A 12,852-nucleotide genomic window follows, 5' to 3' on the forward strand; every position below is an offset into this window, starting at 1 on the left:
TGGCACCTCCATTTCAAATACTGTACCTTGATGTCTCCAGATTGCGTTCTTCAAAGACTGTGGTGAGGATGATGTGTGTGTCACTGATCTGGTGCTGCAGGCTCATATGGACATCTCTGGGACAAGGTACATCTCACACACACAAACACACATGAACACATGTGCACACACACATGCATGGACACACAATTATAGACACAGACACACACACCTGATCAAAAATATTCCTCTCTTGTTTGTGTCCAGTCAACACTCAATCAGCCAAACAATTACTAAGTCAAGCGTTCATGTTGTATTCATGTATTAATGTTTGTAGTGGTTGTATTAATGTTGTGTAGTAGTTGTATGAATGTCTGAATGTAACTCCTCTCTGCAGACAGCAGCCCTATGTGATCCGTAGCCCTCGCAGACGTCTGGCTGTAGAAGTCCAGCTGCAGAACAGACTGGAGAACGCCTACAACACCAGCCTGACACTGCACTACTCACGCAACCTCCACTTCTCTAGTCTCAGTATACGGGTACGAAACACACACACACCACACAGACACACACACACACCACACAGAAACACACAGACACACACACACACACACAGATTTCCAACATGGACCTGACAATTTTATTCTGTCTCCTCCCCCTTCTCTCTCTTACTCCCTCCCTTTCGATGTCTCCATCCCTATCTTTCTCTCTCTCTCCTTCTCTCTCTCTAGGAGGATACCCAGTTGAAAATTGAGTGTACATCTCTCAGTTCCAACAGTCATTCCTGTAATGTCAGCTATCCTGTGTTCCGCTCCCACTCCAAGGTCTGTCTGTCTGGCATCAAATACATATACTGAACAGAAATATAAACACAACATGTAAAGTGTTGATCCCATGTTTCATGAGCTGAAATATAAGATCCCAGAAATGTTCCATACGCACAAAATTTTTATTTTTCTCAAATGTTGTGCACAAATTTGTTTACATCCCTGTTAGTGAGCATTTCTCCTTTGCCAAGATAATCCATCCACCTGACAGGTGTGGCATATCAAAAAGATGATTAAACGGCATGATCATTACACAGGTGCTGGGGACAATAAAAGGCCACTCTAAAATGTGCAGTTTTGTCAAACAACACAATGCCACAGATGTCTCAGGTTTGGAGGGAGCGTTGGCATTCTGACTGCAGGAATGTCCACCAGAGCTGTTGCCAAAGAATTGAATGTTCATTTCTCTACCATAAGCTGCCTCCAACGTCGTTTTAGAGAATTTGGCAGTATGTCCAACCAGCCTCACAATCGCAGACTACGTGTAACCACACCAGCTCAGGACCTCCACATCTGGCCTCTTCACCAGCGGGATCGTCTGAGACCAGCCACCCAGACAGCTGAAGAAACTGTGGGTTTGCACAACTGAAGATTTTCTACACAAACTGTCAGAAACCGTCTCAGGGAAGCTCATTTGTGTGCTCGCCGTCCTCACCAGGGTCTTGACTTGATTGCAGTTCGACATTGTAATTGACTTCAGTGGGAAAATGCTCACCTTCGATGGCTCCTGGTACGCTGGAGAAGTGTGCTCTTCATGGATGAATCCCGGTTTCAACTGTACCGGGCAGATGTCAGACATATGGCGTCGGGTGGGTGAGTGGTTAGCTGACGTCAACGTTGTGAACAGAGTGCCCCGTAGTGGGGGTAGGGTTATGGTATGGGCAGGCATAATCTACGGACAACAAATACAATTGCATTTTATGGATGATAATTTGAATGCACCGAGGTACTGTGACGAGATCCTGAGGCCCATTTTCATGCCATCCACCACCATCACCTCATGTTTCAGCATGATAATGCACGGCCCCATGTCACAAGGATCAGTGTAGTTCTGATACCACAAACTCAATCCCAACATCTCATGTTTCAGCATGATAATGCACGGCTCCATGTCACAAGGATCAGTGTAGTTCTGATACCACAAACTCAATCCCAACATCTCATGTTTCAGCATGATAATGCACGGCTCCATGTCACAAGGATCAGTGTAGTTCTGATACCACAAACTCAATCCCCATCATCTCATGTTTCAGCATGATAATGCACGGCTCCATGTCACAAGGATCAGTGTAGTTCTGATACCACAAACTCAATCCCCATCATCTCATGTTTCAGCATGATAATGCACGGCCCCATGTCACAAGGATCAGTGTAGTTCTGATACCACAAACTCAATCCCCCCCACCTCTTATCTTCTCTCTGTCAGGTGAACTTCATGTTAGAGTTTGAGTTCAGCTGTACGTCTCTGCTCAGTAAAGTCCAGATGAAACTCACAGTTGCCAGGTAACTCATTATAATCCTATGGAGGAATGTAAAGGGATTCCTATTGGGAGCTTCTAGAAATTAACCTGAAATTCAGCCTCCACTGATTCCGTCTAACCCTAGTCATAATCCTACAGTAGAGACAGAAGTACTGTGTGTTTGTCTTGTCATGTGTCTGTCACATACATCTCTGTGTTCCTGGTTCCCATAGTGACAGTGTGGAGAGAGAGGCTACGTTGGGAGACAACAGTGTTCAGCTCCAGACTGTGGTTCAGTACGAACCTGACCTCTTCATCACCAGGTTAGTCTCTATCTCTCTCTCGGTCTCTCGGTCTCTCTCTCTCTCTCATTCCCTGTATCTCTACCTTTCTTTGTAGTGACTCCAATCTGAACCGTTATGAGGTCCACCCAACCAGAACCATATCAGAGGCAATAGGACCAGAGTTCTACACACACTTCAGGGTAAGCAGTGCACACACAATATATCTGTTTCCTTAATATCCTTACTGCACAATCACACACACAACCATACATACTGTCTTTACACACACACACACACGTCAGACTAATGTGTTCTGTGTGTAGCTGCAGAACCTGGGCTGTTACAGTGTGAGTAACCTGGAGTTGAGGCTGAGCCTGCCTTCTGTAGCAGCTGGAGACAGAGTCTTCATGGCTGTTACTGAGGTCTTCTCTTACAACGTGAGTACTAACCCTCTCCCACTACAGTTGGAATAAACAGTTATTGTCATTTCTCTCTGGTTCTGAACTGTGACCTTTGTGATGTCAGATGACAGGGGTGAATTGCAGTGTAGACAGTCACGTGTCCCAGCAGAAGGACAGACAGAGAGATGTACGACCTCTACATCCTGAAGACATGCAACAGACTGACCTACTGGTGAGAACAGACAGACACATATACACTGATGCACGCACATACATGCACACACACACAAATACCCACGCACAAGATGATCTCATTCACAATCCTAACTAGCTATATAGTGTATTTACAGTTGTAACATGTTTCTGTGTGCGGTGTGTAGAACTGCAGCAGGTCATGGTGTGTGGAGGTGGTGTGTGAGGTACAGCAGCTGCATCGAGGACAGACTGCACTCATACGAGTCAACCGCAGGGTCCACGACAACTTCTTCAGACAGGTATGAAGTTTCTCTCTCTCACACACACACACACACACAGCTCTAACTATAAAAACACTCACTCTGACTTTGTCTCTGTCACCAGGCTAAGTTTAAGGTGGTGAGGATAGTGAGTGCCTATCGTCTGGCTGCTCAGGAATCTAACCTGGTCACTCTGGGGAGTGGCGCCATCTGGAGGGAGGTGAGAGAACAGCAGGATTAACACAAATAGTGGAGGACTGGTTTAGCCTTGTCTGTGCCTGACTCGTTTACACCCAGATAGAGGAAGCTGCCATGGGGTGATGATATCTGTCTGTCTGTTGTTTACATCCAGATAGAGTAGGAAGCTGGTATAAGGTGATGAATATCTGTCTGTCTGTTGTTTACATCCAGATAGAGTAGGAAGCTGGTATAGGGTGATGATATCTGTCTGTCTGTTGTTTACATCCAGATAGAGTAGGAAGCTGGTATAGGGTGATGAATATCTGTCTGTCTGTTGTTTACATCCAGATAGAGTAGGAAGCTGGTATAGGGTGATGATATCTGTCTGTCTGTTGTTTACATCCTGATATACTAGGAAGCTGGTATAGGGTGATGATATCTGTCTGTCTGTTGTTTACATCCAGATAGAGTAGGAAGCTGGTATAGAGTGATGATATCTGTCTGTCTCTTGTTTACATCCAGATAGAGTAGGAAGCTGGTATAGGGTGATGATATCTGTCTGTCTGTCTGTTGTTTACATCCAGATAGAGTAGGAAGCTGGTATAGGGTGATGATATCTGTCTGTCTGTCGTTTACATCCAGATAGAGTAGGAAGCTGGTATAGAGTGATGATATCTGTCTGTCTCTTGTTTACATCCAGATAGAGTAGGAAGCTGGTATAGGGTGATGATATCTGTCTGTCTGTCTGTTGTTTACATCCAGATAGAGTAGGAAGCTGGTATAGGGTGATGATGTCTGTCTGTTGTTTACATCCTGATATACTAGGACGCTGGTATAGGGTGATGATATCTGTCTGTCTGTTGTTTACATCCTGATATACTAGGAAGCTGGTATAGGGTGATGATATCTGTCTGTCTGTTGTTTACATCCAGATAGAGTAGGAAGCTGGTATAGGGTGATGAATATCTGTCTGTCTGTTGTTTACATCCAGATAGAGTAGGAAGCTGGTATAGGGTGATGATATCTGTCTGTCTGTCTGTTGTTTACATCCAGATAGAGTAGGAAGCTGGTATAGGGTGATGAATATCTGTCTGTCTGTTGTTTACATCCAGATAGAGTAGGAAGCTGGTATAGGGTGATGATATCTGTCTGTCTGTTGTTTACATCCAGATAGAGTAGGAAGCTGGTATAGGGTGATGAATATCTGTCTGTCTGTTGTTTACATCCAGATAGAGTAGGAAGCTGGTATAGGGTGATGATATCTGACGGTCTGTCTGTTGTTTACATCCAGATAGAGTAGGAAGCTGGTATAGGGTGATGATATCTGACGGTCTGTCTGTTGTTTACATCCAGATAGAGTAGGAAGCTGGTATAGGGTGATGATATCTGTCAGACTGTCTCTACTATCAGCCTTTTTTCTCTTTCTCTCCATCAGACGGTGTTGGAGGTACTAAAGGGGCGGGCCATCCCTATTTCTCTCTGGATTCTGATAGGTAGCATCATTGGAGGGCTTCTGCTATTGGCCCTCATCATCTTCGCAATGTGGAAGGTACACCAATCACACCTCACCATACAGTACCTCTGTACCTCACACTCTACAACAACTTGTTTCTCCTCTGCCTTTGTGGTAAAGATCAACACTTTGGATTTCACTCCTTCCTTCTCATCCCTCCTTTCTCCAGCTGGGGTTCTTCACTCGTAAACAGATAAAGGACGAGGATCTCGAGGACTGAGCCCGCCCCTCGCCGCCATGATGTCAGTCAATGGATACAGGATCTGTGACAACCAGAGAACCACAGAAACAGTCCACTTCGTGCCCATCCCCATGGCAACGACCTGCACAGAGACTGCTCCGCCCCCCCCAGCAATAAAAACAGATGCCTTCCCTCTCTTCTGAATCGTGCCCCCTCCCCCATAAAGAACGCACAGCCGGTATAGATGAGTGTTGCCCAGTGTGTGTCTGAACTGTCAAAACACCTAACACCACATGGCACAGACTGCATCTATCATCAGACACCCCAACATCTTGTCTGTTTCTACAGGTGAACCCATGGCTGTAGGGCTGTAGTTACACACCTGTTTAGAAACGTACAGCAGGAAGGACGTGTACATGAGTTTTCTTCAGAGATGTCTCAGACAGGAAATAATGCTGTACACTACGTGTCAAACTCATTCCACGGAAGGCCGAGTGTCTGCAGGTTCACTCCACCCTTGTACTTGATGGATGAATTAAGGTCACGACTTAGTGAGGGACTCCCCTCGACTGGTTGTCTAGGTCTTAATTGAATGGACAAAAAAATAAAAACCTACAGACACACAGCCCTCTGTGGAATGAGTTTGACACGCCTGGTGCAATGTGACTGGGTATGATGTTCAATGACTGCAGACTTCAAACAGTGTAGATCTGTATAAGTAGATATAGTACAGGCATCGACCTGTAATTAGTACCATGTTGTATAAGTAGATACCGTACAGGTATCAACCTGTAATTAGTACCATGTTGTATATGTCGATACCGTACAGGTATCAACCTGTAATTAGTACCATGTTGTATAAGTAGATATATGTACAGGCATCGACCTGTAATTAGTACCATGTTGTATAAGTAGATACCGTACAGGTATCAACCTGTAATTAGTACCATGTTGTATATGTAGATACCGTACAGGTATCAACCTGTAATTAGTACCATGTTGTATAAGTAGATATAGTACAGGTATCAACCTGTAATTAGTACCATGTTGTATATGTAGATACCGTACAGGTATCAACCTGTAATTAGTACCATGTTGTATATGTAGATACCGTACAGGTATCAACCTGTAATTAGTACCATGTTGTATATGTAGATACCGTACAGGTATCAACCTGTAATTAGTACCATGTTGTATATGTAGATACCTTACAGGTATCAACCTGTAATTAGTACCATGTTGTATATGTAGATACCGTACAGGTATCAACCTGTAATTAGTACCATGTTGTGCTGTATGGAAAGCAGTTCCATCCTTCAAGGAAGCTTGAATGAAAATGCACTACCTGACAATGGGGGCCACTTATAATCATTTGAATATATTTGTATTTCTATGTAACGTTGTTACAAACCAATCTGTCTATTTAATATTCAGAAGTCATCATGACTTTAGATTTTTCACCCATTTTCTCTACAGTACAGTTCATTTTTTGAGTCAAATTAACTTGATAATTAAAGTTTTTGTAAATGTTATTTTAGTTTCTTTCATGTTCATTTATACATAGGCTCATTCATTCACATGAACCAACTATTTTATTACATAACTTTTATTTTTTAAATCTGGCATTTCGGACTACTTCATTCTATAAAAGAACAAACACTTTCACACTAGCAGACATCGTTGAACATATAACTGAAATAACGACGTCTGTACGTCAGGCAGAAAAAGCACCAAGTGAGTCAGGTATATGAAAACCCAAACATATTTTATTGATGCAATTTCATGTCCATTGTGTTTCTCCCCTCCTCCTCCCTCCCTCCCTCCCTCCCTCTCACTTGGTAGAAAAGATGTAGGACTCCAGTAGAAAGACAGTCTCATCCACCTGGTTCTCCCTCCCTCTCACTTGGTCTTGGTAGAAAAGATGTAGGACTCCAGTAGAAAGACAGTCTCATCCACCTGGTTCTCCCTCCCTCTCACTTGGTCTTGGTAGAGAAGATGTAGGACTCCAGTAGAAAGACAGTCTCATCCACCTGGTTCTCCCTCCCTCCCTCCCTCTCACTTGGTCTTGGTAGAAAAGATGTAGGACTCCAGTAGAAAGACAGTCTCATCCACCTGGTTCTCTGTAGAGTCCAACCTTCAGGGAGAAAAGAAACAAGTAAAAGAAAGAGGTAATAAAGCTACAGTAATGTAGTAATAACAAGTACGTAGTAGTACTTATTGATGTGATGTTGTAGGCCTCTAGCTGTTGTCTATAGATATATAGTATGAGTGTCATAGCAGTAGCATCCTGACTGGTTGCATCACTGCCTGGTATAGCAAGTGCTCGGCCTCCGACCGCAAGGCACTTCAGAGGGTAGTGCGTACGGCCCAGTGCATCACTGGTGCCAAGCTTCCTGCCATCCAGGACCTCTACACCAGGCGGTGTCAGAGGAAGGCCCTAAAAATGGTCAAAGACCCCAGCCACTCCAGTCATAGACTGTTCTATACTACTGCATGGCAAGCGGTACCGGAGCACCAAAAGGCTTCTCAACAGCTTGTACACCCATACGACTCCTGAACAGGTAATCAAATGGCTACCCGGACTATTTACATTGTTCCACCCCCCCAACTTCTCTTTTATGCTGCTGCTACTCTCTGTTTATCAATAATGCATAGTCACTTCAAACTATACATTCATGTACATACTACCTCAATTAGCCCGACTAACCGGTGTCCCCAGACATTGGCTACCAGGACTATCTGCATTGTGTCCCGCCACCCACCAACCCCTCTTTTACGCTACTGCTACTCTGTACATCATATATGCATAGTCACTTTAACCATATCTACATGTAAATACTACCTCAATCAGCCCGACTAAGCTGTGCCTGTACATAGCCTCGCTACTGTACATAGCCTCTCTACTGTACATAGCCTCTCTACTGTACATAGCCTCGCTACTGTATATAGCCTCTCCTGTATATAGCCTCTCTACTGTCTATAGCCTCCCTACTGTACTTAGCCTCTCTACTGTATATAGCCTCTCTACTGTATGTAGACTCTCTACTGTATATAGCCTCTACTGTCTATAGCCTCCCTACTGTCTATAGCCTCTCTACTGTATATAGCCTCCCTACTGTACTTAGCCTCTCTACTGTATATAGCCTCTCTACTGTATATAGCCTCTCTACTGTATGTAGCCTCTCTACTGTATGTAGCCTCTACTGTATATAGTCTCTACTGTATATAGCCTCCCTACTGTATATAGCCTCTCTACTGTATATAGCCTCTACTGTATATAGCCTCTCTACTGTATGTAGCCTCTTTACTGTATATAGCCTCTACTGTATATAGCCTCTACTGTATATAGCCTCTCTACTGTATATAGCCTCTCTACTGTATGTAGCCTCTCTACTGCATGTAGCCTCTCTACTGCATGTAGCCTCTCTACTGCATGTAGCCTCTCTACTGTATGTAGCCTCTACTGTATACAGCCTCTCTACTGTATGTAGCCTCTCTACTGTATGTAGCCTCTCTACTGTATGTAGCCTCTCTACTGTATGTAGCCTCTCTACTGTATGTAGCTCTCTACTGTATATAGCCTCTCTACTGTATGTAGCCTCTACTGTATATAGCCTCTACTGTATGTAGCCTCTCTACTGTATGTAGCCTCTCTATTGTATGTAGCCTCTACTGTATATAGCCTCGCTACTGTATGTAGCCTCTCTACTGTATGTAGCCTCTCTACTGTATGTAGCCTCTCTACTGTATGTAGGCTCTCTATTGTATGTAGCCTCTACTGTATATAGCCTCTCTACTGTATGTAGCCTCTACTGTATGTAGCCTCTCTACTGTATGTAGCCTCTCTACTGTATGTAGCCTCTACTGTATATAGCCTCTCTACTGTATGTAGCCTCTACTGTATATAGCCTCTCTACTGTATGTATCCTCTCTACTGTATGGGTTAGGGTTACAGGGCTTCTAGCTGCTGACCCATCCTGCCTGGTGTCAACGGTACAGGCTGGTGGTGGTGGTGTACCACTGTCCAATCTGCAGAAACCGTGTGATGCCATCGCATCAGCATGGACTAACATCCCAGTGGAACCTTTCCGACTTTTAGAGTCCATGCCGCAAAGAATTCAGGCTGTTCTGGAGGCAAAGGGGGGGTCCGACCTGGTACTAGATAGGTGTACCTAATAAACTGAAAGTAGATTTTTGACTCGTTCTACTTCCGTATTTCCTCTTTATTTAGACAGTTTAAAATGTAGATGTAAAGGTACAGTTGTAGAAGAGAGAAAGTCAGAAAGAGGCTGGGGATTTAGTGTGTCAATGTGGACAATATGTGTTCAGTAAACTACAGCACTACCGCTGCGCCGCAGGTTTGCAAATATTTTGTCCCGAGTGCGACATCTTGCACCACGCTCATCTACAATATCAGCGTTTCATCCTGCTGCTCATAGTATAGCTTAGTTTGAATGTGTACCTTGTAGCAGTGTTGTAGCAGTAGCCGGGCAGTAGGCAGCTGGTTGACAGTGTAGAGGTAGAAGGTACGTGAAGGGGCGTGGTCAGGAGTCTTAGGGATTTCCTAGGGTGGAAAAACACAGGTGAGCATGATAATGTACGGTTTGTATATTGTGTGTTTTACCTGTAGCTGTACCAGGTTCTCTGACAGCAGTGTGTACAGCATGTCTTTGGCCTCCTTGGCAGGAATCATAGCAAAGTCCTCCACCTGCTTCTGCTCCAGATGACGTTTCCTTAGCAACAGACGGAAGATCCTAGCCAACAGAGAGCCAAACCTGACAATGAATGAATGACACCCTACAAGTTATGTAGCCACCGTGGGCTAAACACAGTAAATGGACACAGACCAACTCTGACAAACACAGACACACCGACCTCTCCTGTACCACAGACTCCAGTGTGGCTCTCGCCAGGTTGGCCAGGGCTCTTTGGAGATCTGAGTGGTCAGTCAACAAACGACCACTTACAACTGTATCATGAAATATTGGAAATGACATATTATACAATAGTGTGTGGATGAGAAACTCAACAGGTTTCATCAGGGTTGTAAAAGGATACTGACCACGTACATTCCTCCTCCACTGTCACCTGATTTCCCCACAAACTCCATCTGAGGAAGAGGGAGGGAGAAACATCAGTTTACCAGCCCCCTAGGCACTGATCCAAGGTCAGTTCTGCAATTGACCTCCCAATCGTTACGGTTGGGATATGGGGAGGGGAATCTGATCCTTGATCTGCTCCTACCGGGTCATCCACCAGAAGGGAGAGGTACTGGTCCAGGATTGGTCTGCTGATGCTGTAGTTGGGCGGGAGGGAGCGGAAGATCTCATTGGCGGAGAGAGGCTGAGTGTCGGCGGACATCTGTGTGGTAGTAACCTCACTCATCTTCAACATAGTCCTCACTATCTCACTACTGGTCTGTGGGGGGGAAGAGAGCGGTCTTTTTCACTCAGGCCCCCCTTCCAGCATTGGGGAACATCCCGTATGACACATCTATTTCTATGGGCACAAGCACTGTTCATGATACAAACAGTTCACACTAGAGGTCGACCGATTAATCGGAATGGCCGATTAATTAGGGCCGATTTCAAGTTTTCATAACAATCGGAAATCGGTATTTTTGGGCGCCGATTTAAAAATTATATATTTTTTTACACCTTTATTTAACTAGGCAAGTCAGTTAGGAATTCTTATTTTCAATGACGGCCTAGGAACGGTGGGTTAACTGCCTCGTTCAGGGGCAGAAAGACAGAGTTTCACCTTGTCAGCTCGGGGGATCCAATCTTGCAACCTTACAGTTAACTAGTCCTTCGCAATAACGACCTGCCTCTCTCTCGTTGCACTCCACAAGGAGACTGCCTGTTACGCAAATGCAGTAAGCCAAGGTAAGTTGCTCGCTAGCATTAAACTTATCTTATAAAAAAACAATCAGTCATAATCACTTGTTAACTACACATGGTTGATGATATTACTAGATATTATCTAGCGTGTCCTGTGTTGCATATAGTCTGACTGAGCATACAAGTATCTAAGTATCTGACTGAGCGGTGGTAGGCAGAAGCAGGCGCGTAAACATTCATTCAAACAGCACTTTCGTGCATTTTGCCAGCAGCTCTTCATTGTGTGTTAAAGCTTTCCTGCAATTCTACACATTTTATCTTGAAGTGCAGAGAAAATGTTGCCATTTTCTATTTATTTAACTAGGCCACGCCCTCCCTGCTAACCCCTCAGTTTGGGAAACACTGACTTAAGACCACCCCCATTAAATCTCTCCTGGTCTACAAGCATACCGAGGTGGTCTGTAGGGGTCTGTGACACTGACCTGGTCCAGTTTGCTGGCCACAGCACTAATGATGGCCTGGTCTCTGAAGTGCTGATGGAACCTCTCAAAGTTCACCTGCCAGTAGATCCCCTCATCACCACACGACTGGAAAGAGAGGGAGGAGATAGAAGGAGGCACAAGTCATTCAAAACGGTTCCATTCCTTATTGAGAGGAGTAAAAGAAAAACGGAACAAGGTTCTCTGATTCTCTATAGCAGCCCATTATCTCTGAGTGTCAAGAGTAGAGGGTCTGACCTCGGAGTCCATCTTGGCTTTCTTCCCTCCTCTCTGCTCCTCACTGCCGTCACTGGAGCGTCTGCGCTTCCCACGACCTGCCCCACAAACACAACAAGCGAGTGTATAGCAACTATTTACTGAATTACATCTCGCAGGAGGTTTACATGTGGGTATGCACACAGGTGAAAAGGTACTACGTGTTATATGAGACAAAGTGTTTGCGGTACCTATGAGTGTGACATGGGGCAGTGTGTAGCAGTCGGGGTTGCTCTCTGCTGTTGGGGGGGCAGTGGAGGCGGGGGCGGCAGGGGTGCCGGGGGTCGCCGGGGTAGTGGAGGTGGCTGCAGTTCCCATCTCGGCCACCGGAGGACAGCGCTGCAGGAAGTGAGTCTCCACCAGCTTAGAGAAGGCTGAGACCACCTCACTGTACTTCATACTACGACCCTCTACAGAGAGAAAAATCATGAGGATAGGAGAAGAAAATATAGAACAATCATACGTCTTTTAATCGCTCTCACACACCCTCCATGTTATGAGTGAGTCGGTCAGCTAGTCTTGACCGTGTTGCTCAAATTCATATGGCCTCGTTGTAGGACCTCCTCCACGATGAGTTCTCCTGTGTCTCCATACAGGGTCTTAGCTGTGTAGATGTACCGCAGAACACTTAGAACCCACTCACAGCTGGCCCGGTACTCCACTGGACTCCCGGGGCCTCGCCGGCCCGAACTCACAAGCACCGTGCTGTACCAACACACACAGAGACTTCTTCACCTGCAGAAAAGACAGGGTCACCACCCCTGTTGAACAATGTTTTATGTGTGTACGTTTGTGTAGTATCAGGTCCAGTGGTGTGTTGGTCTCATTGGCGATGGTCCTGAGGTTCTGTGCCCCTCCTCTGAGCAGGTGAGTGCCTATCCTCTGCAAAGTGCTCCTGTAGCAGCAGGCCACACAGCCACAGCTCCTGGACAGTCATATGCTGAGACAGGAGGAACCGGGGAACAGGTCAACAACAT

The 12,852-nt window shown here is 45.2% G+C and overlaps 2 protein-coding genes across 2 annotated transcripts in view; one reads left to right on the top strand and one right to left on the bottom strand.

The window, feature by feature from the left end:
- LOC118378932 (integrin alpha-10-like) overlaps positions 1-6,812 on the top strand; it is a 55,564-nt gene extending 48,752 nt beyond the window's left edge. The window contains exons 20-31 of the mRNA XM_052495199.1: positions 41-126; positions 377-518; positions 711-803; positions 2,233-2,309; positions 2,500-2,589; positions 2,666-2,750; positions 2,874-2,987; positions 3,076-3,183; positions 3,332-3,445; positions 3,531-3,626; positions 5,022-5,135; positions 5,269-6,812. Of these exons, the coding sequence (XP_052351159.1) occupies positions 41-126; positions 377-518; positions 711-803; positions 2,233-2,309; positions 2,500-2,589; positions 2,666-2,750; positions 2,874-2,987; positions 3,076-3,183; positions 3,332-3,445; positions 3,531-3,626; positions 5,022-5,135; positions 5,269-5,319 (1,170 nt within the window). The 3' untranslated portion in view covers positions 5,320-6,812. The remainder of the gene's footprint in view (positions 1-40; positions 127-376; positions 519-710; positions 804-2,232; positions 2,310-2,499; positions 2,590-2,665; positions 2,751-2,873; positions 2,988-3,075; positions 3,184-3,331; positions 3,446-3,530; positions 3,627-5,021; positions 5,136-5,268) is intronic.
- Positions 6,813-7,105: 293 nt separating this feature from the next.
- Positions 7,106-12,812, bottom strand: LOC118378937 (DNA-directed RNA polymerase III subunit RPC3). The gene is given in 12 exon segments (XM_052495200.1): positions 7,106-7,414; positions 9,743-10,034; positions 10,156-10,216; positions 10,339-10,390; positions 10,525-10,698; positions 11,603-11,707; positions 11,858-11,934; positions 12,067-12,285; positions 12,362-12,390; positions 12,392-12,556; positions 12,558-12,761; positions 12,763-12,812. Coding segments are annotated over 11 exon segments (1,326 nt in total). The 3' UTR covers positions 7,106-7,414; positions 9,743-9,844.
- Positions 12,813-12,852: the final 40 nt, after the last annotated feature.

The sequence above is a fragment of the Oncorhynchus keta genome, chromosome 34 (assembly GCF_023373465.1).
Source record: "Oncorhynchus keta strain PuntledgeMale-10-30-2019 chromosome 34, Oket_V2, whole genome shotgun sequence".
Taxonomy (NCBI): domain Eukaryota; kingdom Metazoa; phylum Chordata; class Actinopteri; order Salmoniformes; family Salmonidae; genus Oncorhynchus; species Oncorhynchus keta.